Source organism: Chamaea fasciata, unplaced genomic scaffold (assembly GCF_029207755.1).
Source record: "Chamaea fasciata isolate MVZ Bird 193981 ecotype frontalis unplaced genomic scaffold, bChaFas1.0.hap1 SCAF_13, whole genome shotgun sequence".
Classification (NCBI taxonomy): domain Eukaryota; kingdom Metazoa; phylum Chordata; class Aves; order Passeriformes; family Sylviidae; genus Chamaea; species Chamaea fasciata.
Window position 1 is genome coordinate 14,086,300 of NW_027094098.1, and position 26,530 is coordinate 14,112,829.

At 40.4% G+C, this 26,530-nt stretch overlaps 1 protein-coding gene across 3 annotated transcripts in view; it reads left to right on the plus strand.

Annotated features, from left to right (window-relative positions):
- Positions 1 to 21,976, plus strand: part of ATXN7 (ataxin 7) — an 86,809-nt gene extending 64,833 nt beyond the window's left edge. For all 3 annotated transcript variants that reach the window (XM_066195809.1, XM_066195807.1, XM_066195810.1), the window contains 8 exons: positions 9,869 to 10,121; positions 10,789 to 11,051; positions 11,783 to 11,865; positions 13,561 to 13,826; positions 14,229 to 14,427; positions 15,301 to 15,422; positions 15,706 to 16,657; positions 17,781 to 21,976. In XM_066195809.1, the coding sequence (XP_066051906.1) occupies positions 9,869 to 10,121; positions 10,789 to 11,051; positions 11,783 to 11,865; positions 13,561 to 13,826; positions 14,229 to 14,427; positions 15,301 to 15,422; positions 15,706 to 16,657; positions 17,781 to 17,798 (2,156 nt within the window). In that variant the 3' untranslated portion in view covers positions 17,799 to 21,976. The remainder of the gene's footprint in view (positions 1 to 9,868; positions 10,122 to 10,788; positions 11,052 to 11,782; positions 11,866 to 13,560; positions 13,827 to 14,228; positions 14,428 to 15,300; positions 15,423 to 15,705; positions 16,658 to 17,780) is intronic.
- Positions 21,977 to 26,530: the final 4,554 nt, after the last annotated feature.

A 26,530-nucleotide genomic window follows, 5' to 3' on the forward strand; every position in this document is an offset into this window, starting at 1 on the left:
AACCTCCAGGCTTTTGCAAGTTTCTTTAAATACAGGAAAAAACCTCCAACCCTACCAAATCCCAGTCCGCTGAAATGGTACTCCCTTCTTCTGTTTGAACTTTCTTAATGGAGAAAAGTAGTGTGGTAACACACCGAGGCTAATACACAAAGGTGTTTGTACAAGCCAACTGCCTCTCTTCTTGGCAAACTTCTATTTTAGTGAAAAAGTAATTTGCTTAGTTTTAAAAATGAATTTGTGTGTAATTTGATAAGGGAAGGAAGACTGAAAACTTGATTATGGTATCTTAAAATATGAACAAAAGCCACGAACTGTTTTTTTCCTATTCCTTTTGTTAGCAGATATGCTGTAATTAAGTGTAATAAATCACTTAAATATAAGTGATTACTTAGGAAATGGTCCAGAAATTAATCATTTGGTAAAAATTAGATTTTACTGTCCACGTGCTGGCTTTGGGTGGAAATGAGACCTTGACAGACAGACCTCAGAGCCTGGAGACTTAGGATGTGGAGACCCATCTGGAAGTTCAGGCCAGTAAATACTGGTGTGAATTTTTGCTGCTGGAAAAGCCCAGCAGGAGTCTCCAATGGTGCTCTGCCAGGGAGCTGCAGCTCTCGGGGCGGTGGGTGCCCTCGGGCTGGGCGATGTCAGCTGGTGACAGGCACGTTGCTGGAGAAATCGTCCTGGAGCCGCTGGCAGGGCCTGGCAGCTCTCCGGGGGGTCACAGGAGCATCCCCAGAGCCTGGCGCCGTGGCTGCGTGTGGCCGGTGCCACCCCCGGAGGCCGCGGGGTGCCCGGGCCGGGCTGCGGCTCCCGCGGCCCCATGGGGCCGGCGCTGTGCGCGGCGTGGAAAATCCCACAGCCCGGGATTAGCGCTGCCGGCGGCCCCGTGAGCCCTTCTGAAATGTCACCGGAGCCGTCTGGCACGGCTCCAAAAGCTGGCCGCGGACGGGGACAAACCCAGGAGCTCTGATCCTCCGGAGCTGCAGGCCGGGCAGAGTCCGTGCCCCGACGGGGCCAGATGCTGCTTCGAGTTGATTCCCTGTGGAAACTAGAAAATCCCCAAAAGCCACAGCTCAGATGGGGAGGCTGGCAAGAGAAAAAAAAAAATAGCAGTCAAACGTTAGACGGCCGATTGCAGTCCTGTCAGGCCCTTAGATAAATTGGCAGCTGTTGATCAAAATGTTAATTAAAGAAACTAGTAAGAGCGTGTTCATTTTAGCTTGTTTTTCTGAGTGTGCTCGCCCGTGTAATTTATAAATCAGAGGACAAACGCTCCTGTTACAGCTCTGCGGATGGCTGGCTGCGGGCAGGAGGCTCTGCGCTGTTTCGGCTCAGCTCCGGAGGAAATGGGAAACGCAGGCACAGCCTGCATGTGTCAAGCGCAGTCATGTTTTTCATTTAAAAGGTTAAACTGCACAAACATTTTAGTTAGCACATCCTAATTACAGCATTGCTCCATTCTTTCAAAAGGAAGTGTGAAAAGGCTGGTAATATTTAATTTGAAAGGCGCTATTGTGCAGGCACAGTAGGTCTGTGCCCTCAGTTGACTGTATTAGTGATTTCCCTAGAATTTTGCTGCAGTAAATTTTTAATTAGTGTAAAGTTAACGTGGTCAGTGTTTTTAAACATGAAAATAGTTGTTTGATGCCAATTGTGATTGATCAGTGATAATGAAATAAGCATCAGTGATCCTTTTTTATCCTTCAAAACTTACTAATGCCTAAAAATGTTAAATTGGGGTAATGTAAGGGTTTAACTTTAAAGAAGAAACCAAGTTATTTGTTTTCCATTGATGTTGCACGTTGCGTGTTTACGTTTCAAGAGATTTCAAACTTTGAAAATTTGAAAAATATTGCAGTACCACTGATTTGCTTCCCATCACCCTTTTCCATTGTGAAAGTGTTAAAAAATTTGTGCTTAAAACCTCAGAACAGAAAAAGGAGTGCTAGCTGTGCAGGCAGAACCCCGTGCTGTTCTCATTTCTTGACGAGAGCAGGTGGACACTGCCCCTCGGTGTGGAGTGTCCTGTTTGCCAAAGGGAAGCACAGTTGGGGGTTGTCACATCTGTAGGTGTGCAGGTACGGAGACAGGCAAGAGAGACACGGGCGTGGCATCAGAGAGAGCCCTGGGAGCTCTCTCCTCAGTTCCGTCAGTCAGTTCCATCCTTCCTCCACTCTGCCCTGAGCAGAGAGGGGCTTTGTAGCTGGCCAGTTCAAATAGCCACGTACCTGTTTATATTTTAGTTTTTAGTCTTACAAAGCTCTTGTATCGTGGCAGTGGATGTCATGTCACTAGTTAGTCATGCAGTACATAAGGAAAATATTTGTGCTCAGTGTCTTTTTATCCTCTGGTTTCTTAATGACAAAATCAAAGAATGTGATTTCCTTAGCTGACATCACTATTTTCATGTACACCCTGTGATATTTCCTCCTATTTCTACGCTCAAAACAAAGTCAATTCCCTCTTGTTGGTCTCTTTTGTGTGGAGAGTTTTCCATTTCAAGGCCTTTCTTTTACACCCATCTTCAGAATTTCATGAGTTAGCTGTGTAGCCCCCTTAGTATTTTGATTCACTAACAGCTTTTAAGCAAGTTTTCATTGTCAGCATCTTTTCTTTTGTGGCAGAACTAATTCTGAGGGTCAACACACAAGATTTAAAGTTTGCTAGGTGTAAAGGAATAGCTACAGGGGAAAACCTTTAATTCCTAATCTGGCCCAAATAGAAGCATTAGGAAGATGAAAGCCAGGCAAGCATTTGGATAGGTAAGCTCTTCTGAAGTCATGACACAGTATTATACCATGTGATAAGGTCTTCTAAGGAACATTGTTGATGCTGAAGAGGCAGAACATGGTGTTAGAGATGTAAATCTGATTTCTGGGTAGGGAGTGGGCAGAGAGAGAGAAAAGCAGAAATTAGGTGGTGGTTCTTCCCTTTTTTATTTACATCTTTCAACACCCATTCTTTATTAATCTTTTGTTTACCAGAATTTTTATGCAATAATGTTGGGGTGTGGTATTTATTTTGAATTTGCTTTATACTTTTTTTGAAAAACTGAAGCTTTTCTGTATTGTCATTCAGGGTAAACATAAACAGCTGGAAAACTGTTGCTTATATTTTTGAAAAAGCTGATCCATACTGCATCATGAGGCACTGCTGATCTGTACTGTTTGATGCTCTTGTTTGTCGTCACTGTGGCTTTTCTGATGTTTTTTTCAGACAAGAATTATTTTTTTAAATAGCGAAAGAATGACTTACTCAGTACCTGCCTTTTAATCAGACGGTGCAGGTATTGTCATGTCATCAACAGGCTACACAGAGGTTGGTGTTCAGAGTGTGGATGTTACAATCTCTCCATGGCCCCATTACCATCTAAGACGCTCTACTGTCCTTCCATAATAACTTTGCCGTATTTGTATTGCAGTGCCTAACAGATTTACAGGACACTGTCTGACCACACCTCTTGGCAAGTTCACTGGGAAACCGCAGCAGAAGTTTGAGTTTGGATCTGCACTGCAGTCTTTTTGAGACGTTGTAGGCCTTGCATTTGGGTTTGCCTGAGCAAGGAGGAGGATGGGGTGAACATCCTTCTTTGGGTGATGAGGGGAGACATTCCAACAGTTGGTCTCCCGGGCACCATTTTTGCTTGTGGTTCTACACCATGAATAATTTAGTTTCCTGCTTCTCTCAGTTTTCCCACACTGTTCTCCAGAGTTTTACTGGTCTGAGGGGGCTCTGAATAGCTCAAGCAAACCTAATGGGAGTGTCCTTAATTCCTGTTTGCCACTACACAACACAGAAAACCCCAGTCTGTGTGCAGGCTTGGGATGGTACTATGCCTGCTGCTTCAAAGGCTATTTTACACTCTTGGGGGAAAACCTATATAATTAGGGAGGAGTTTTAAATCCTGTGGAAATTGATTACAGAACTACTTGTGTGCTGAATACAAGGAGGTTTTGAAAGGATTAGTAACAAATAAGGAAAAATGGAAAAACTGGTTATGAAGGGGCAGCAGTTGGGAAAGGGAGATACTTGAAGATTATTCATTTAAATGCATTAATTTATTGTCATATTCTTAATAACTGTATTTGCAATCTGCTCCTCACTCTCTTTCCTGTGGTGGCAATCTTGGATGTCAGGGGTGTGCTGGGTTTGGGGCCATTTTGCTGCAGGTACCGTACAGGAGATGGCATTCCTGCCCAGGTAGTGTGTGCTACTAGAGAATTAAAACCCATCCTGGCTATGCTGTAATTATACCATAAAAACCATAATTTATCCTAAATTATAGTTACAGCATTATCTTCTCTTTGAAATATTTCAAAGTACTGAAGTTGGCATTCAGAATCTTAGTAGTGAGGATGATCACTTTCCGTTTCTCCCTCTCTTTTCTTCAATGGCAGCAACAAAACTGATCCGTTAAATTATGCATAATTTAACGCACGTTTATCTAACATATTTTGCACAGTGATCACCTGTGAGTGGATTTTAGTTCTCCAAAATAAATGTATAGGAAAACTATAAACTTACTGTGCTGAATATTTCTCAAGTGAGGAAGCGCAAGACATATGGTTGCACCAGTATTTCTTGCCCATTTTCTGTTTAAAAGGTATTATATATGACTGTTTCTTAGTGCCACAAGCATATGTGACTATCAGTTGGCTTCTTCGTATGGTTTTGCCAACACTTAGTGATAAACAATATCAGCTGCTAGATGCAAACCACTGGTTTTTTATGAAACAGTAAGACAAAGCATCTCAGGGCATGGCAGATAGTACTGGTGCCCATCAGGCCTTGTTGGTCTGTCATAGTGGCTCCATAAATACTCTATTTTGTAACCTTCTTGCTGAAGTGAAGAGGACTTTGTTCAGCTGCTCTCTGTTCAGCTAAATGTGCACGATCAAACACCACACAGTGAAGATGGAGTGACCTCATCCTGACTTACAGTGTGCACAGAATTGATGGCATGATTAAAGGGACATCAGTAGAAGATTAAGGCAGAATCCTTGGTATCTAGGTCCCGTGATTAGAGCAGGATAATGAAGCAGCAATAAGTGAGTGAGCAGCAGTTCATGCTCCTGCACAGACCAAGCAGCTGCACCCTGCCAGGGTGGCAGCAAAGGAAAAGTAATTCGCCTGCTATGCCTGTGATTGTTTTAGCTCCCAGTTTCTCTTGCAAAATCCTCATGGACCGATTTTTTTTTTATCTTTGTCGGTGAGATCAGAGTGCTGTTGGACTAGAGCTGCAAAAGGGATTTTAGTTGCTTGCTGAGTAAAATCTGGAGGTATGTTGAGGTGCCCTTCCATAGCAGTGTCTGTGCTCTGCTGGCATGTCATGGATCTGAGCTTCCTGGAGAAATGGGAAGACCAAGTCAACTAGCTCTCCAAGTCAATTAGCTCTCCATTATTCTAGGAGTGAATACTCTTACTGACAGGAAATTAAATTTTTTATCCTCAGGTAAAAGATGTTTGCTTTAACAGGTCTGTCTAAATTTCTTAAATGGCAAGTCACCCAGTAGCTCAGTATGATAGAGAAAAGGACAAGTTTGTTTTAAGTTTCACAATTATCATGCTTATACTTTATGGTATAGACATGCAGACATGCAATAACAATTCCTTAAGCATAAAGGGGTTTTTATGCTTTGTGTCAATATACACATCTAATCCTTTAGTTTGAGGAGTACTCTTACACTTATTCTACACAATACTCTTAACCTGTTAACTCTTTTTCTGAATGTTCACTGTAGTTCCAGCATGTCTAAGTGAACCAAACCTGTGTGTGTTCTCCTGGGCGTGCTTCGTTTTCACCGCAGCTGCACCACCACTGACACTGGGCACTTTGACTTTTTGCCCAGTACTTATATAAGGAGTGGGTTTATGAAACTTGATCTGTACATCTTGTATTTGCTGCCCAAAGCTATTAATTGAGGCCCAGAGAGAATGAACAGCACAAAATACTTGCTGCCTTTTGGGAAATAAGCATAGACGTAGGAGGAATGTCTTGAAAATTTTTAAGAGTATTGTTGCTCTTAAATTAATTTTTTTTCCTAATTTTTTTTTGTAAGCATGCAGCAAAGAAAGTAGCATTTTATGAAAAATCAAATGCTTTTTTTCTATATAAGGGTATCATATTTTAATATAACAATAAGTTACGAATCACTTTAAGTTTAACTGTTTACTCATTGACAGAAGAATAAGCAGTAGTAGCCAAACTACTACTTCTACAATGAGAAGCTTTTTCTTTTCATTCTTTTTTTTTCCTGCCCCTTCCAGGTTACTTTTTTTGCATTTTGTCAGAGATTGCTGCATGCTTAGTAGGAAATAGACAATGGAAAATAGGATTTTGAAACCCAAGAAAATTGGCAGCCAGACTAAGGGCCAGGTGATACTTTTTCTAAGCTCTGGAAGAGATTTATATTACCATTATCTATTTTATCAGGAAGTCCAGTGTTCTTTGGCCTGATGCATATAAAATACTTGCTCAGCTATAGCACGGAGATGCTGTGTTTTTCCAACTTGGTAGTTAACAGTTTTCCTAGTCATGGAGCAGAGGCAGTGTTTGCTGGGGTGCCGTCTCTTTTCACAGCTTTCTAACTCTGTCCAGTCCTTCTCCATAGTGTCACAGATCTGTTGTATAAATGCAAAGATATTTAAGGAGGAGTTTGTCTCTTAAAATTTAGTGTTTAACAGAGCTTTCTTTTTAGATCAGATTCTTTCCAGCGCTGTGGCATCAAGGAAGACTTTCTGGTTCTTTGTCCAAAGCCGAAACTTACATTTTTTTTCATATTTAAAAAGCAAAACAAACCAATTAAAAAATCAACAGGAAAAACCCAAGCAACAACAATAAAACTCCTCCTTCCCCTAAATTTTCGAGTTTATAATCATCGTACACAGGTGCAGAAATGGAAATATCACTTTGATATGCTATATAAGCAATCATGACATTAAAAAATTGTTTTCCTCTCAAGAGTTATGTGAAGCGAAGGGATGTGAGTGCCAACCTTTACAGTTTGAAAACTGAACACCTGGAGATAGTTATATTTTTAAATGTTTTTGGGCTGAGACAGAATTAATGACAAATGGGAACTAAGTAAAATTGGCAAAAGATTTAGCAGAATTTATTATTGTAATATGCTTATTATCAAAAACATGGTGGTCTTGATTATTCAGTGACAGTTTGTGTAGTAATTTTTCCAGTAAAAACTCTGTCAGTCTGTCACTAACTATATTTATTAGATCAAATATGCAATTCTTAATGTGTCTGATTTCAAAAATAGTATTAGCTTTCTCTATTAAGATGAGACTTGAATGCTCTTCACATGGTTTGCAAAACCGTCCTTACGGAGATTTCACTTAAAACCATGAATGTTATAAAAGACTGAAACATTAAATATAAACAAATAGTAGTGGCACCCCTACCTCGATTTGTATGTATGTCAACAAAAAAAAAATATAGGTCTAGGCAGATTATGATAAATGGGCTGAAAAATCTTCATGTTTTGTTGACAGACAACGTAAGTCGTGGTTATGTGCAGAAGTGGTAGGTGAAGATTTCACAGCCCTGCACTGTTACAATATCTCTTTCAGAAATTGTCCCAGAATTCTAGGAAAAGTTAATTTGATGGGTTTTTTCCTGAGTGTGTGTGTCTGTGTATGGAAGTCCTCTCTGACAGGTAGACTGTAAATGTGTGTGTGATCAGCCATTAGCCTTAGTTCCCTTAGGTAACTTTTTTTGTTATCGCCAATTTAAAACCCTTTCTATTAAACTCACTTGTTTGAGCCTGGTGCTGTTGAACATTTGTGCAAATAGCAGTAGCATCTCAGTTTGGTACCCAAACAGTGCCAGTTACAGTTGCCAGAAGAGAAATATCCTTATCATTCAGATAAATAGCTGAGGTTACTATTTTGTCTAGTTTCTTCCTAATGATGGAATGCAGGGAGGTTGTCCATTTTATTCTAGTCCCTTCTTTTCATCTGCTAGGTATTTTCAAGAAGGTAATACTCTCACTTCCTTCAAAAAGCAAGTCATCATAACAAACTCCCAAGGATTGCGTTAGTCATCCACTGGCTTGTTGGAGGTTATTTGTAACTGTGATTAGCTCTTGGATTTTGAATTTTCTAAATATACAGAATGTGGAAGAGTATTGAGTAATGTTTCTCATTATCTCACAGGGTGTAGCATCACTGAACTCGAATGGCCCTCAAATAATAACTTAACAGAGCTGCTCAGAGATTCTTGCCATTGCTATAAAAAGCCATTTGGCAGTAAGCACTGCGTCATATTAGAAGCACAGGCATTTACTAGAACATAAATATGCTAAAATATTTCATTTACTGACTCTTCAGTGGCAGCTGGCTCTAGAAAACTAAGTGGATGATTTTCATAACTAATCGTTTTAAATACTACAATTTTAAAGGAGTTGTTCCTTGAGATGGGTGATAAGTTATTTGTTTGGTATTTTTGTCGGGCCTTCCACACTTCTTGACTTCTTAGTAATTACCCATTCAGAAGTGATGAGTATTTTGAAAAAAAATTGCAGAAGGTTTTTGTTAGGTCGTTTGCACCCATTTTTACAGTTATACAGAGAAACACTGGAGTTGGTTCAGTTTCTTTCTTAGTCCAAGCTCTGTATTCATTCATTATTTTTATCTTTCTGAGCTAATGAACATATTTCAAGTGCTCCTTCCAAATAGGTCATATAAGCAGAACACAGATGTACTAATTTCCCAGAGCGTTACAGGCTTCTGCACAGGTTGCGCTGGACTTGGCTGTCACTCTTGGCTGCAGCTGTAGCTTCATGAGTAGCCTGCTGCTTCCACAGTTCACTTAAGTCAAAATCTGTAAGGTGATCCTGAGATTGATCGCTGGTGGTTTTGGGCTCCTCTAACAATACTTGGCTGCAAAAGAGGTGTTACCACTGCCTTTGAACTCCCCTGACAAAGCTCTTTCTTGTGTGTCTTAGATCTGTGGTTTTCATTTACTTGACTGCCAGAAGTGCCTCTTAATTAGGGTTGATTACACAGATCCTGGAGGAATCACAGGTGTCCCACAGGTGTCCGTGTGTCAGTGAGCACACAGGCCGTTAATGTGTCCGTGTAGGCAGAGCTGGAAGCTGCCAGGTGTTTTGACAATTCATGGTTCTGAAGAACTACCTTTACAACAGACAGTATTTTACCTGAAATGGTGCTAGCAACATAGAAGTTTTTGTGGTTTGGTGTTAATTAAAAACAGTTCCAGTGACAGAATCTGACCTCTCTTAATTCAGATACTCAGGTTTTTGTAGAAGAATATCTGTTGCTGTTTTTGATGCTGCTGCTAAATAAAAAACAAGAGGGGAAAATACCCAACCGAACAAAAACCAACAATGCTCAAAAAACCCAGTGTAGGTCAATATTTTGAGCTGATGCTCTCAGAGGTGATCCGTACTGGAAGTCTGATAGATCATACCAGAAGTTTGTCATGAAGTAAAAGTGAAAATGTTATCTTCAATGTAATTTTGATGATTAGGAGACATACTTACAGATTATTCTTATCCTTTAAGGTAATATGATATTTAAGCTTGCCTGGCCTGAGGATAGGGGTCTCTTGGCTTTGTGTGTCTGAGGTCCAGAGCTGATTATTTGAGATGGAGGGAGAGCTAAGTTTTAGTGGCTGAGACATGTAGCTCTCAAAACTCAAAGAGATTCCGGTAATTTCCACCAGCATTGAGTGGAACCCCATGGATTACAGAGAGGCTTGAACCTTCTATGCCCTGTATGTGGCAGGGAACCTCCCAAGTCAATAATGGAAAAATGTTAATGGAGTAAATGACATAAAGTATTTACAAATTCTTTCTATATGGGAGCTTAAAACCCTTTTTCACTCTTTCAGAAAGAAGACACAGCTCCTCCAGCAAGCCGCCTTTGACTCCTCCCTCCTCTTCAGTATTTTCCCTCATTTCATCTTTCCCTTCAAAAAACAAAGGTAGCAGTGGAAGTGGGAGCAATCGTTCATCCAGTGGAGGTACTAGTGCATCATCATCAAATTCCAAGTTGTTGAAATCACCCAAAGACAAGCTGCAGATCAGCGGAAACAACAGGTTAATGCATTCGGTACAGCACAGCAAAGTTCCCCATGACAAAATGTGAGTATGCCTTTTGAAAGAGAGTTAAATGTCATTACTTGCATAGACACTGCTATGTGAAGGAAGTTTTCTTTTGTTTCAGAGCATTTTTGGTTTAGGAGATAATTTTAAACTCCTCCAGATCTTTTCCCGCAGCCTAGTCAAAGATTATCGTTAAGGCTCATATCTGTGTTGAAGAAGAACTCTTGCAAAGCTGCATCTTAAATCACTATGAATAAAGGTCATTTTATTAGAGGCTCCTAATTCTTTGATGTAATCTGCATACTTTGATCACAAGGGAGTTTAGCTCTAATTCAGGTGATTTTTAACCTGCATGTGTGAGATAACAGCACCGCTGATAAAATTTACTGCTACAGAATGGTGGATTTCTCACTGGACTTAATGGGTCTGTTGCAGTTCCTTTGGACAGTTTGCAGTGATACTCTCTGTCCATGAATGCAAATCATGTTTTCTGAAATCCCTGGACACTCTTAAGTGTCAGGGAAAAGAGGACAGAAGAGATGTCTGGATATTATGGGTGACATAAAAATGTGTAAAAATTAGAAAGATAATAGGAGAATGGTCTGCATTTATATTGGGAATAGATCAGAGGATTGTTGAATAATAACATATTTTAGCTTTTTTTTTTTTTTTCAATTTTTCTCTCTTTGTTTTTCATAAATAACAGTATGACTCCATCTGTCAAAGTGGAAAAGATTCATCCAAAGATAGATGGTGCCCAACTGAAAGCTGCTGTTGGTCCAACTTGTTCTACTACTGTGAGTTCCTCAATAAAGACTGGCCTTAATTGTCCCTCAATACCAAAGCCACCCTTGCCTTCCCCTGGACAGATACTGAATGGTAAAGGTCTTCTCTCTGTGCCTCCATTTTTGGAAAAGAAACCTGAAGAAAATACGAATAATAGGAAATTTTTGCATAAAAGATTGTCAGGTAATTTATTTTTAAATTATTATTAGCTATGTTTCTTTTAGTAGAAATATATATATATGGAAATAAGTACCAGAAGTAAAATAAAACTCCTGTAATACTGTAACTTGTAGTAAGACTTCTTAAATATTCTAATGCAAATCTATAATTTGACATACACTTTAAGGATGCAAACACCTTGGAATTGGCTTTTCCTTTCAGAAACCTGTACAGATTTCAAATGCCTGTCCGTTTTGACAGTTTTAAAATTACATTCTTCTCCTATCTCTAAAGAGTTTCCTTCCTTCTGTATGGAAGGTCCAAATGTACACAGAAAACAAAGCAACTAACACCTCATAAACTCAAAAAAGGAAACCCAGTCTGCTTTGTACACTTTTTAACACAATTATTTTGAGTGTTAGTAGAATGGTAGAAAGGTTCTTGACACCAAAGCCAAACAAGCAAAAAACCCACCATTTGTTTGTCACAGTCAATATTGGTGATCTCTGCTCCTAACAGGCAGCATCAAATCCTCCTTTGAGGTCACTTACAGGTGTTTGTAGACTTGAGATGCCATAAGCTTGCTGACACTAGAAAAAATCATTTGTACAATTTTATTGTGCATTTTTATTTGTACATTTGCCTGCACCATATTTGAAAAGTTTTCGGTATTATTAATTTTTATGATGAAACTAAATGTTAATATTTCAAAGTGTCTTTTTGGATAATTTTTCAATACCGTGTGTCTTTGACAGAGAGAGAATTTGATCCTGATATATACTGTGGTGTCATTGATGTGGAAACCAGGAAACCTTGTACTAGGTCTTTAACATGCAAGGTAGGATGTCTGAATCAGGATAAGATTATCTGAAGTTTTTATTCAAATTTTTGAGGAACATGATAGAAAACTGAGAACTGCAAATTTTTGCTGTTGGTGATAACCACTGTAGGTGGTGCCTCTCAAAACATCTTGCTCAGAACTAAGAAGAAATTGTTTTTGAAGTTCAGTTAGTTATTTATTCAGAAAGTATTTCTCAAAGTAACCTGGGGATTTGTATTTTTGTAAAAACTCTTTAAACATGGATGTTGACATGGGACAAACTGTGTTACTCCATGTGTGGGTAGCAGGGGTCCAGCACGTTCCTCTTTTTGGGGGGTAACCTTCCAGTTGTATATCGTGAATTTTAAAGTTCCTCATAAGCATTGAAAATATTGCTTATGCAGGATTTAAACAAATGAAGTTCTTCCCCTTTCACACCCTTTCCCCCAGCAGAGTCTGCAGGAGGTTCTTGGTAGGAATTTGTGTAAATGCTAATGCTGCTGGGATGTACTGCTACAGCCAGCTCCTGAAAGAGCCATGGAGCAGGCCTAGAGGTCAAACTCTAAATTAAACAATCATAAAAACTTCCAGTCAGACAAAATGTATCCTCTGGCTCCAGAACCCTGGGGAACAGAGGGCTGTCACTTTCTCCCAGGGAACCAAGAATCCAGATCCCCTGCACTTGTGCAATATTTTGCTGCTTTCCTACAAAGCAGCTCTACCCTCAGTTTGGGAAACGTCTGGTAAATAAACCACCTACAGAACAAAGGTAAATGAAGCTGGCACTAATGACCCAGAGGAACTGAACTTGAACACATTGCCCTTTTGGAATTACAGAGGGGAGGAAATTGTTTTGCTAATAGAAGAGGGAAAAGCTGCAAGATTTTACAAGAGAAACAGGCAAATCAGAAGTGAGAAAGAAAGAGTAAAACCATTTCTCAGCAATTCTTTAGAATATATCACTCATAAAATAATCTTGGAAGTGTTATTTGTGTCTGAATTATGTGATAAAATTTTTTACCTACTAAAAAGAGCCAAATCAAGCCCTTTGTGCCATAATAAAAAGGTATTATTGTGTGTGACTTTACCAATTCAGAAAAATATTTACCATTTACTTCACCTTACTTAGAATTGGTGCCATTTATACACATACACATCCTACTGTCTGTAGTGTTCAGGACACTCAAAGAACTTTGACTCTGGATTCTGCTGGATGTTTCGAATTCCTCAATATCTATTTGATTACATTAATTTTCAAGGAATATATTAGTTTATAGAAGGCAGCACCGTACTTTTATAAATATTTTTCAGGTCTCCCATTAGAAGTCTGATTTTAAACATTATTTTGTTGAATATTTTTTTTAAGTGGAAGTAAATATTTTCACTTTTTGGTTTTGCAGGAGTTGGCAATTGATATACCAATGTAAAACAAGGTTTTCAATTCTAGTCTTAACCTTATTTAAAATTTGGCAATTTGGTTTTTAAAAAGGAGTTTGAAAGAAACCTTTTTACGGAGCTGCTGGTTTTGTTACTGTGTATCAGACAAAGATATAATCATCCACCAGGCAATTTTAAAGTTTGTTTTCCAAGTCATATTTCCATTTGTTTACTAAACCGGGACTGTGATGATTTTCTCTGTTTCGGAGCGTTTTGAATGTTTGACTTCCACAAATGTCATAGGCTGGGATTAATGATTTATTCCTGGTTCTGCAGACACATTCCTTAACCCAGCGGAGGGCTGTACAGGGTCGAAGAAAACGATTTGATGTGTTGTTAGCCGAGCACAAAAGCAAAACCAGGGAAAAGGAACTTCTTCGACATTCGGATCATCATCAGCAGATGCCCCCTCTCAGGGAACCACATCCCTCACCTACTAAAACTTCCCAGGAGCTGCACCAAAATTCTCATGGAGTTACTCTTACAGAATCAAAGCCTTTATTACCTAATAAACCCAAACCTCACCCCCCCAGTCTTCCAAGGTAAGGAAAATCTGCAGATGCAGTGGTATGAAATGAATACTGGCAGCTTGATGAGGTGGATTTTGAGGGAGCGATACGGATCTGTTGGATGGGGCAGTGTGTTTGCTCCAGGCCTGGTGCCTGTCTGCAATTAACAATTACCTGCTGAGGGTAACTCCTGCGAGGAGGGGTTGGTGTTTGAAGTAGTAGAAGCTGGCTGGCAATCAATGGAAGCAGTTGAGCAACAATTGGCCAACGCTGCTTTTCCAGGGGTACCACCATTCTCCTGGCAGGTTACAAGACCATGGACAACACCACTGTTAATATAGTTTTCTTTTCTCTCAGTTATAGTAAACACTTAAAGGGTGGAATTTTTAGCTGGGCTTGGTTCAATAACACCTGGTTACTGCTTGCCTTGCCCAGGCCTCCAGGCTGTCCAGCCCAGCACAGTGGAAATGCCCCCAGCGAGTCTCCTTCTGTCCACGAGTCCCCACACCCTCCCTTGCCTGCAGCTGAGCCAGCATCTCGGTTATCCAGTGATGAGGGAGAATGTGATGAAAAAGAAGAGCCTGTTGAAAAACTGGATTGTCATTATTCAGGTCATCATCCTCAACCAGCCGCTGTACGTTTTCAAAATTAACCTCAGTCTCTCTCTGACTCTCATTGTGTAAACAAGATACTTTGGGATTTACAGGTGGTTTTCTGTGGGGTGTGTGATTTTTTTTTTTTTTTTTTTCATTTTCTTTGGTTTTTTTCTTTTTTTTTTTCCCCTCCCTGTATTTTGAGAAAATTGTTTTGTGGCCTAGTAGGCGGTGAAGTTGCAAAATAAACATGCTAAAAAAATGTGTTCATAGCTCACTTCCCCAATCCAAAAGAAACCAAAATGCCAGAATACTAAAGATGAAATTGGTAACTGCTCTAAAGGGCTGTGGTTTTGGAATAAGGACACGTAAACAGTCTTTTTGGTGCGATTTTCTTATTGGACTTCCCTCTCCACACCCACGCACATTTTTTATTCAAGTTACCAACATCGCATTAAAGGTAGCAGTAAGGTATTTTAATATTTAGATTTTGACAAAAGTTAGTTTGTATAACTGAAAGTGAATTTATTGCCCATCCTGGATGTCAAATTATATCCTTTTTTTAAAAAAAGAGGCTGATAACTGATAGGTCCTAAGAAGTAAACGTTACATAAATATGTGTGTGTGTATAACATTTATACATAAACAGACATACTGCTAACCTTTTCTGTTTAATCAGAGGAGTTCAAATTTTGCTTCTTCTATTAAGTATGGGAGTATCAGAAGACAAAACTATCTCAATATAGCAAGGCCAAAAATTTAGAATAGTTGTTGGGCCATAGACGTAAAAACTCTAATTTATATTTTTTTATCCTCTACTTAAACATCGAAAAGCGTATTTATCATAAACAAATTTTTATTCAGAGAATTGTCATTGAAAATAGAAAACACCAATAAAAATCATGTCGTTTCAGTTTTGCACATTTGGTAGTCAGCAAATTGGAAGAGGTTATTACGTGTTTGACAAGCGGTGGAACCATATTCGATGTGCACTTGACTTCATGTTGGAGAAGCATCTTAATTCACAGATGTGGAAGTGAGTAGAAGTGAAAGAGTTCTTATTCTTTCTTGGTGTTTGTAGAAGTATATGGAACTTTGTGATTCTAGTTAAAGAACAGTAATTTTGTGTTCAGACTGAGGATTGATGGTCCGTGCTTTACATTTTTTGCAACAATTAACTGTCAGTTTAATAAAATCTTTCAGAGGCATTAATCAACCCCAAGATGCAATCATTTTAAGGCAGCATTATTAGACTGGGTATCAGTCTGAAGAATGGTGCCTTTGTGGGGTTTTATCTTTGTTCTTCTGTTCACCTGCAGGAAAATCCCTCCAGCATCCAGTAACACAGCGTCAGTCCGTGCCCCACATCGGACAAACCTGATGCCTGCTTCTCAGCACGGTGTCAGTGCAGCAGGGTTCCTCTTGCCCACCACGGTTATGTCCTCGCCAGCGTTGGTCTCTCCTTCCTGTGTGTCTCTGAACAACAAATCGGTACCATCCCACGGGACGACACTAAACGCCAACCCCGCTGCTCTGGGGGCAGTGGATCCTGTCTGCAGTATGCAATCAAGACAAGTGTCTTCTTCCCCTTCAACACCTACAGTGCTTTCCTCTGTACCTTCACCTATGCCCAGCAAACCTCAGAAAATGAAATCCAGCAAATCTTTTAAACCTAAGGAATCTTCTGCTGGCAGTGGCACCTGTAACAGCACCGGCAGCGTCAGTAGCAGCGGCGGCTCAGGAAAGAAGCGTAAAAACAGTTCCGCACTGCTCGCACCTTCTCATTCCACAGAGTCCTTTAGAAAAAACTGTGTGGTTAACTCTGGAAACTCTGGGACCTCCTATCATCCCTCAGTGACAGCTTCGTCCCACAGCGTTGGCCTCAACTGTATGACTAGCAAAGCTAACTCTGTTAGCCTCAAACATGACCAATCAGGGAGGGGTCCTCCAACCGGGAGCCCTGCAGAATCCATTAAGAGAATGAGTGTGATGATGAACAGCAGCGACTCCACGCTCTCCTTAGGGCCATTTGTTCATCAGTCTAGTGAGCTGACTGTAAATTCACACAGCAGTTTTTCACATTCACATACTTCCCTTGACAAATTAATAGGAAAGAAAAGAAAGTGCTCACCTGGTTCAAGCAGCATCAACAGCAGCAGCAGCAAATCAAACAAAGTTGCCAAATTGACATCGGTGAACAATGTTCATGCAAAACACACTGGTGCAATCCCAGGGACGCAAGGACTGATGAACAATTCTCTGTTTCATCAGGTAGGAAATCTTGTCTCAAACTAAGCCAGCATGAAATGCCTCCTCAGGTGCTTACGGTACTTGTGTTCTCCTAAGTAGTAGATAGCCAGTTCCAGATCCTGCTCAGGTAAAAGGGAGTTCTTCTCTTTGTCCAGTACTCATTTTGAGTGTTCTTATGGGATATCTGTGCAAAACTTTTATAAACGTTCTAAATAAAAAAGCTACACTTTAGGAAAGAAACCTTAAATGGGATATTTCAAATTCCTTAGATGATGTTGCCTGTGAATTACTTTCAGACAAAATTCATTCCTCTTATTTTTAAACTGCAATTTTAAAAGTGAATCTTGCCAGCCGGCCATGGAACTGAGCTGTGTGCCTCAGCCTGACTCCTTGTTTCTGTGTCAGGAAAAAAACATTCTACAAAGTGGAACATAACGATGCTGATAACAGAACTGTGATACTGTGATGAAATAAGCCTATTATCTCAAGGTGTCATTGACTCATTCTTAGTAATAATGAGATTAAATATAATAAATCAGATAATAAACGTTTTTAGTTGGTAAGGCAAACGGATATGCTATAAAGGAAGCAGATCTCATGAGTATGTAGGATCCCATTTTAAAAATTAGTTTGGGGTTTTTTTTTTTAAACAAATCTCACTGGAAAAGTAGTGCATTCATGATTAAAAATCCAAGAAACTTTCTTTTCTCTGCTGGTAAAAACTGAAATCTCTGTAGCTGGAGAGCCAGGAGATCAGTAAGAACTTTTTGAGAGTGGTTTCTTAATTTTCAGTTTCAGCCACAGAGGAGGATTTTCACCTATGTGTGTTTACTTAACCAAAAAAGCACCTTCAGATGGCTGAATATATTTTTGGACTTACCTAATAATTTCTATTTCAGCTATGCAATATAAGCAAAAGAGAAATATAATTTGAGTGAACTAAGGAAGGCATGCTTGAAACCATGATAACTTTGAAGAGGCTTAGTTGAGGATTTTCAAGTCTCAGAGCGGCCAACCTTGTGTTATCAAGGTTGCTTTGTGCCTGAGGTTTTCCCCCAGACATGCCCTTGTTAGCCACAAAATCTTTTTGCAGTGCCTCTGAGGGCCTGGCTCATTGATGATTCTCTGTTTTCTTGCCCCCAAGCCGAAGGCCCGTCCCTGATCGCTGGAGGCACCACGGTGAGAAACAAACTGGACAGTTTTCACTACAAGCAAAACCTCCATCTGGATTTCTGGACTCCAAGATGCCTTGAGTTTTCCCAACTTCCCATGGTCCTCAGGTGTGGAAATCTACTGGACTGTCACTTAAACAAGGAATTTCCCTGAAGCCATGTCTGTAGCAGTGAATATACTAGAAATGGACACTGGATGAAGTTCAGCCACATAATTGCTCTTATCAGTGTTAACAGTGGTCTGGACTGTTTGCTACAAATCTGTGAGATTTTCCTTACAGGAGTACATCATCTTGCCACTATTTGACATAGTTTGGCTGGGCAAACGAATGTTTTCTGGGGGGAAATAAACATTACTGTGGACTTATTTTTATACTGATGGTGTCTTTTGTAGGTGATAGCTAACCAGACAGACACCCTCAACGGAGAGGACCCCGTGACAAGGGGAAAAACGTGTGAGGCACAATGGAAAGAAGCCCTCAAGAAGGGAATATGGCTTTAGTGTTTTTATAGCAATGTTCCTTTAATGGAATATAAAAAATAGCACAATTCAAAAAAATAGTCTGTTTTGCCCAGCCTTTTGCAGGTAATTTGGGATAAGAAGCTATCAGGAGTTTAAAACAAAACAAACCTAACAAAACCAGAAAAACTTGTTTGAGGCCACTGCTCAGAAAACAAGTATAAAAATGCCGTATTTGTGTGATACAAAACCTATTTTCTATTCTTTTGAATGAGATTTTATTGTGGAAGAAAAGTTAATTTTGTTCTTTAAAAATTCCAAAAATATCAAACAGACAAAGGCAAATAACCTCTAAAACTCTATGCCCAAAGAACGTATTTATTGACCTATACTGTATACCACAGGCCTTTGGTTTTTTAACAAAAATAACTGTATTGGTGAAATTAGGCTGGATTTGTCTTCCTCTTCCAGCTGATAAAATTAGCCCTTTTAAAACCAAGTTTTTAAAATATTTAAGTATTTTCTAACTACCATAAAAGTCAGTTTCTTTCTGCCTTGTTTGTGTAACAGAATTGTCGATGTGTGATGCCTTCTACCACTCAGTAAGGTTTCTTTTTTTTTTTTTTTTTTTTGAGTCAAAATTCTGGAGTAAATGCCAATTTGTCAGCAGAGTTCACTGTGAAGCACTGGTTTGTGCATCACAGTCATCCCAGGCCCACCTAGGCTTTATGAGCATGGAGGGCTTTACAGTTTTGTATAATCCAGCCAATTTTTATGAAGTATTTTGTCTTGCTTCAAGACACCTCAAAAATTAATTCCGCCAAAGGGCTCATTGTATTATGGTTTGACTCATCTGGATGTTTTTGTTACGTTTTTAAACATCAGGTAAAGGCTCAAAACTGACTAAACTTTTATTAAGGGGGCAAAGCAAAGGAAGGTGAAATCCTAACGAAGAAGATTTTTATTTTCTGCCTTAAAGGGGCATCAGCTATTGCTGAGAAGAGACAATCTGAGCCTGTCCAACTGTTCACGTAGCCCAGCCTTCTCCCCGTTCTGGTGGCAAGTAGTAAGTACATCAGGGAATCCAAAGCCACTCTGAGTAGCAGTTGCTTAGTTGTTTACCTAACGATGCTTTCAGTTTCTCCTGAACTTCCTATGAAATCATTGTTATACAGCAAAACAACAAGAAGCCTCTATGCAGACACTTTAGCTTTGAATTGATACAAAAGATCACACTGAGAAAGCAATGTACCTAGAGACTCTTATTATGCAAACTTCAAAAAAACAAACAGTAGACAACTTTTCAGGAACAAAAGGATTCGTATTTAATAGGATGCCCTGTTGAAAGGATTGTTAGAACTGCCATTGGTTTAACGCGAAAGGAACCAAAGCGAAATGCCACAAAAAGAAATCCAAGTGTATTAAATCCTGCACGTTTGGAGAGAAATCCGTGCTCTGATGAAGTCCCTGGGGCAGAGCTTCCACTTCAGGACAGCGTCAGTCACAAGTGCAATTTGACTCTTGGTAGAAACAAAGGTAAAGGAAACAAAAATACAGCAAGATTGGATGCTGACGAGTTTGTGATTGAACTGTCCTCTGGTTTTTAAGGTTCTGTTGATTTGAAAGCAAAATGGCAAATTTGTGCTCCTTCAGTAGCATGCAGACGTGTACAAAGTGAATTCCTGATGGCTGCTCCTCCAGAGCCACCTGCGCCATGTGGGCTTGAGCCGCTGGAGCAAAGAGTCCGAGCATAAATTCTGCCTGCCCTAGACCTGCTCTAAATATTATGTTTTAGATCTTGGTTATAAGCAGAACATTGTTCCTGAAGCTTTTATTGTCATATAGTTCTTACTGTAAATAATTAAGGAAGCTTAAAATTAATTTTCCTTGCAAAATTGAATTTGCAGTGGCTGGGTTGTTTCTAGACAGATTTTGGTATTAATTTAAGAGATACAGTTTTTATAGTCTTTCCAACTTCTCGTTATGACTCCTGCAGTTTTCTTAACCTAAAAAATTGCTGCAATGATGAACAAAGAATTATACAAGAAAAAAAAAACATACTTTTGTATCTTTATTTTGGAATTTCTTGTTCTATTATAAATATTGAAGTATCCCTATTTCAGAAGACATATTTTGTTAATTGATTGTACATATTTAAATATGTATTTTTGCACAGGTCTTTTTTTCTTATATCCAGTTTTGGTACAATTGAGAATCATCTAGTATTTATTTATTAATTAATTAAAAAAAAAAAAAAGCAAATACCTTTTTATAATTTGAAGTGGTTCACTGCCAAGCCAATAGTTAACATGCCTACTTTTGCAATGTAAGGGATGCCTCCGTTTTTGTGAAAGCCGTGTCCCTTTTCCCTGTCTCGGGAGTGGGTGGATCCAGGCCGAGGGCGGCCCCGGGAGCCCGGAGCCCACGTGGTTGATGTGGCATTTGCTTTATCAGTTGCCTGACTCCCAGCAGATCCCTTTAGTTCTGTGACACACTGCTTCTCTTCTCTCGGTGTTGGTGTGTGTGCGTGCGCATCCGTGTGGGTCTCTTGTGGTTTCAAACTAACGGAAAAACTGAAAGTGCCTGATATTACTAGTTTTAAGCTTGGACTGTTTAGACAGCTTCTCCTTAAAAGACTTGAATGTTCAGTTGAAATTTTGGAGCTTGCTTTTTCCACCTATAGATAATATATATGTGTGTGTGTGTATGTATATCTATACGCACACACATGCATATATTTATATTTCTGAAATTATTGAGATGGGTTGACAAAAGAAAGCAAATTATGCTGGTAGCTTTTGTAAAATCTTTTAATTTGAATACCTTACGTTGGAACAATCCCATTGATAACTCGTATTTAGTGTAACGCCAAGGGTTTGAAATATGGTTTTAACCAGCAGTTTATTTAACTGTCTCGTTTTGGGAAGGGTGGGGGGAACAATATTCATTAATCAAATAATTTAGAAAATGTTCAAAATTGTTGGTATTCCAAAACAAAGATAAAACCCCAAGTAAGTACCTCTTAAAACCATGAAAAAAAATAAAGATGTGTTTTCCAAATGACATTTCTAAGGCAGTTGTCTTCCTGTAAGAGTTCTCTTGCCAAGAAATCTCTCGTCTTTTACTCATTCTGTCCTGGAGGAGGGAATTGGGCTTAGAAAGATTCTTAAATGTTTCACTGTTCAGCAGAAAATAATCATTTTTACCTTTTGTGCAAGATATTTTATGTTTTAAAGATAATTTTGAAATGAGCACTACATAATGTCAATGTGAATGTAGGCCTTGGAAGCATCTTGCTCGGTGTTGAGCCTGGTTCTAAAAGCAATCTCCTGTGTAAAATGTGTGAATAGTTTGATAATTTGTATACATAATCAAGAGCATCTGATCAGCTGAACTCTGTGTTGGCTGCTGTATAGTACATGAACAAATGTCATGGGATAGAAAAATTACTTTGGATATTTAAAAGAAAAATAAATATATAGTCTATTTGTTTTGTAACAAGTTTCTGTAAATAAAATAATTTATACTATTTATAAGAAAAAGTTGTGCTTTGCTTCATGAAAAATATTAGTTTGTTGAACAAACATGTTACTAAACAAGGCAATAAAATTAGGACTTTTCAATAAATGAGGTTGGTTGCATGGAATATATTATATGTTTCTGCTTCATTATAAAATCCTTCGCTATTAAAGGAAAACATTATCTGTATCGGTGCCTACGTGAACTAATTTCAGAGAATTGGATGTGGTCAAATTCTGTCATTGTCCCTTGGCATCACAAGTCAGCCCGGTAGGTTTGGAGCTTTCCATCCTACAGGGGGTTGGTACCTGGGTTTGAGCAGTGCCTGTGTCACCTCTGCAGCATTTTCCCGTGCAAACGGCCTTCTGGTACTTGGGGCTCACACTTTATATTACTTTCTAGTCAGAATAATGAGCAGCAGCCTTTACAGCCCCAGATGTGGTTATGTTGAGTCGTTGTGTTTCCTGGATTTTTTTTTCCTCCCGAAACAGTGTCTTCCGTGTTTTCACAGTTTGAAGATCCAGTGTGTGAATTCAGCAGGTTAAACACACTCCTGCAGAGCTTTTCTCTGCATGGGACTTGGGACTCAGGACTTGTGTGTGATTTCAGAGCAGTTTGTAAAACCAGTAAAACTCCTGTTACTGGGGCAGGACTTCGGAGTGACATGTGGCTAAACTTCCTTTATTCTATTTTGTTTTGGTTTGGGTCTTCCCCCCTCTTACAACAACTTTTTCTTACTATTTGGAATAAATGCTACAAGATACAAACAGGCTTCAGACAACAGGCAAGTTCTGCTTTGTCTTTTTATAATAAGCACCTCTAGTAGTTGTAAATTTACATTTTGCCTTACTGAGTAATTTTTTTTTTTTTTTTTTTTTTTTTTTTTTTTTTTTTTTTTTTTTTTTTTTTTTTTGGCTTGCCTTCTTGGAAATCCTTTTCTTTCTTCCTGGTAGTGATTTCTCCCAGCTGTGCCATCTTGCATGAGCTGCTGTTCCTGCAGAGCTGCAGGAGTGACCACAGCCCGGAGCGCGTGGGAGTCGGTGTTTGCAGCCCAGCAGAGCTCAGTGCTTGGCATCGTGTTCAGGCAGGTTCGTGACTCTCAGTGCTTCAACACTCCAGGAGTAACTCTGCATGTTACTGTGTTTAATACAGGGTTCGGTGTCCTCTAAAACTGGCAAGGTTAAGAAAGGGAAAAAAGGTGCATTGACCCTGTGTAACCCTGAGCTCTCGGAGCTCTGTGGAATTGGAGCATCCTCCCTCTCCCCTTCCTTTGCTGCATTGGGTGCAGTGCAGTGCCAGAGCCCTGACCCTGGGCCAGAGCAGAGCTGCTCCTTGGGTTCTCTTCTGGAGACTGTTCACTAAAGGAGTTAGTGATGAAAAAAGCTTCTGACCAGGCGCTGAAGTGGAACCCAGTAAGCACAGGTGTCCCTGAACTAGGTGGAAAACAGTTTCCCTCCCATCAGTGACAGTCTCGTAGGAAAATACTCCAGTTTATATTCGGGACAGTTACTTGGTGATGTCGGAGTCTGCCAATGCATGCAGTGAAACCCCAGGCTCAGAGGTTCCCTTGTGCAGGCTTTGTGTATTTGTGCATCCTGTCGGTGCCCTTTGCATTTAGTATCAAAGCTGCGGAGATGTGCCCCGGGAGCCCGGAGTTGTTTGGCGGAGCAGTGTGGGGCTCAAAGGCTGCAACGTGACTTTGGCAGGAAATCTGCCCCTGGTTCTGCGGGTGCAGCTCCGGCTGAGGGTGCGGAGCTGGCCGGGTGCCCTCGGGCTCTCTGGAGGCCGGAGCGCCGCTCCGTGGGTGAGTTCTTTACACCGACTACCAAAACAACCCGGAGGAGGGCTTGCCCTCTTCATTTAAATGCAAATTCCTGTTGGTTCATTATTATCACGTTCTGCTGCAACAAATAATCAAACACATGTGGCTTGTAGGATCCACCATGGGACTTTTTATTTTGACTGCATGCTGTTTTCAGTGCTTTGGCTCAGAGCTGTGTTAGCTGCTGGATTTGTTCCTAACAAGCAGCATGGGAGCTTTGTCATGGAAAAGTGGCATATGCTTGGGTTTTTTCTGACCCAACAAACTTTGAAACCCTTTAGGGAACTTGTTCAAACTAATGTGGATTGAAACTTTATTGCCAAGGAGGAAAACCAGCCTGAGAAATGCAGTCAAAAAGCTTTGCCCAAGCCTGTGAGAAATAGCTGGTGTTGATACTTGTGCCCAAATTGATACAAAAGTTTTCTTCAGCATCGGCAGGGACTGTGTTGCTGCTTGGGTTTGGTGGTCTCTGACAGTGCTGGAAGTTTTTTGTCCTCCATTTTGCAGTGTAGGTCCCTTCACCCGAGTCCTTCCCTGTCCATGACAGGTGACTTTTTCCTAAAGCCAGTGCCTTGTCCCTTGTCTGTGCAAGGCTGGGCCTTGAGCTCTGGAGCCCAGTGTTCAGTGAGAGACGCACCAGAGGTGTTGGCAGGTGAGGCAGAAACTGCACAGGAACATTTTCAGCTGCTTTGTAGCAGAGCTTTACTAACAAATCCTAAACCACCCCATCTCCTGCCCGTCCCACCTGCTTTCCCACCATTAATGCAGGGAATGAATTGCAGAGAACAGTTCAAGCTGTGGTTTGAAATCCCTGTCTGGTTCTGGCTACCTTGTAGCGGGGGTGAAGTCAGCCTTGCAAAGCGAAATTGGAGAATGGCATTAGCTCAAGGAACTGCCCAAGCTTAAATTACAAGAGAGAATGTACAACTTTGGCATGTGGACTATAAATCCATGGAAAGGTGTCAGAAGCGAGGCATGAAGGGCTGCGTCTGGAGGGCTGCTCACAATCAGAGTTAAATAAAGGGACATCATGAGATCAGATAAACAGAATATAAGACTAACATGATCACAGGACAGTAAAAATCAACTTGAAATTACTTCAGGAAGTAGAAATTCTAATGCTTCTGATTTGACATGGAGATGGAAGAAGGCAGTTAAAAACAAATGAATAGACAAAATTATGCCCTTGATCAGCTCACGGCCTGACCACCCTGGACCCCTCAGCATTCCTACTCTTTGGAAAACCTGTGTATCAGATTGCTTTTTTTTTTTTCCAGGAGAACAGTGTGAACAGCTGCGCTGGCTAAACTGTATGCCTCCAGCTGTGGGCTTCAGGAGGTGCTGCCTTTCACCTTTCCCAGAATTTTATCCCATCACTATTTGGCATGGCTGTGAGGCTGAACTGCTGCACAAAGCCTTAAAAGGTTCGACTAAAATTGCTGAACTTTCCTGCCAGGCCTTGGCACAAAAATCTTAGTCCAGAAGGTCTCCAGGCGCTCTCCCTGGATCCTCTTTCACAGGATGTATGCTGAGATCAGGAAATGTGAAGGCAAGTTGGGATCTTTGAAGGGGGGGGTCTTTGCTCTAGTAGGATTGTACACTTCTGGTTGGAAGATTATTTTTCACCCACCTCACCAGGAATACCAGATTCTGAAATGCTTGGCTCCTTGGCTCCCACAGGATGATAGCCATGGTTAGGATAAAATGGTTGATAGCTCTGCAAGTATCTTAGAGCACCAAAACTCTTTTGCAATGCTTTTATTTTCCACACAGGGTAGGGATGTCCATTTTTTTTCCGCTGCTCTTACCTACACTAAGAGAGCAGCAGGATTTCTCTGGAATACATGAAGCCCCTGTTAGCCTCATTTTTCTTGACTAGATTTCTATTCTCTTTACAGTTAAAAAAATACACGGTAGTTCATTTGCTGAATGAAAACTTTGACGTAGTTAATTAAGGCAAGTTCATGTATAAATATGCTGGAAAGGAAAATTTATTTGTGCACCAAACAGAAATTCCTCAGGTCAGTGAAGACATGAAGACAGAAGATGTTCCCAAAAGTCAGACTGATTAAAGCCTTCCTAGCTAGCTCTACTTATCTGGCATGGAACAGATGAAGAAAAACAAGAGAGGTTATTGTAGGTCTGAGAAGTCTGAATATTGGGTTTTCTCAATTAAAACTTTGTAGGAAAGGGTATGTGTGTGAACACAAAAAACAGACTCAGAGCTGACCACATGGTAAACTAGAGTTCTTGTTTATTACTCTGCCTGTTCTGAAGAAAGATCAGAATTTTATTCTAATTAGTACTGTCTGAAATGTAAATCTTTAAACTCTGGCAAAATAGCTGCTTCTTGGATGGGGAAACAACCAAAAGAGCTTCCAATAAGTAGTAAAAAAATGCCCAAATCATGAAGTGGTATTTTGGATATCAGAAAAGTTCATCAGAGGATAGTAATGGCCCCTCAGCACCAAGAGGTCCAAATCGGGCAGGCAGCAGCAATTCCAGGACAGGAGACCCTCTGTGATCTTGCAGTGGGAGGGACGGGCAGGGGAAATTCCAAGCTATCCCGTCTGTGGCACGGGAGCTTCCAAATGCCAGGATTGCTCTGTGGGTACACCTACCTGCTGGGGTTCCTTCCAGCACTGAAGTTACACACAGGCTGTAAATGTTCCAAATGCAGTGGCATCAAAAGCTCACAGAACTCCCTCACAGGCCTTCTTTGGGAGGAGGGGAAAAAACCCCTCAAGGCAGGCCAGCAGGGTAAACAGCTGCTGCTGGAGGCTCTGCCACGAAGAAACCATGTGTCATCAGCATGGCAGCAGCCTAGTGAGACATTCATTCCTCAGCAGCTGTGCAGAAAGGAACTGTAACCCCTGCAGTACCTGATCAGCTCTGTCAGACTGCAGTAGTCCCTTCCACAG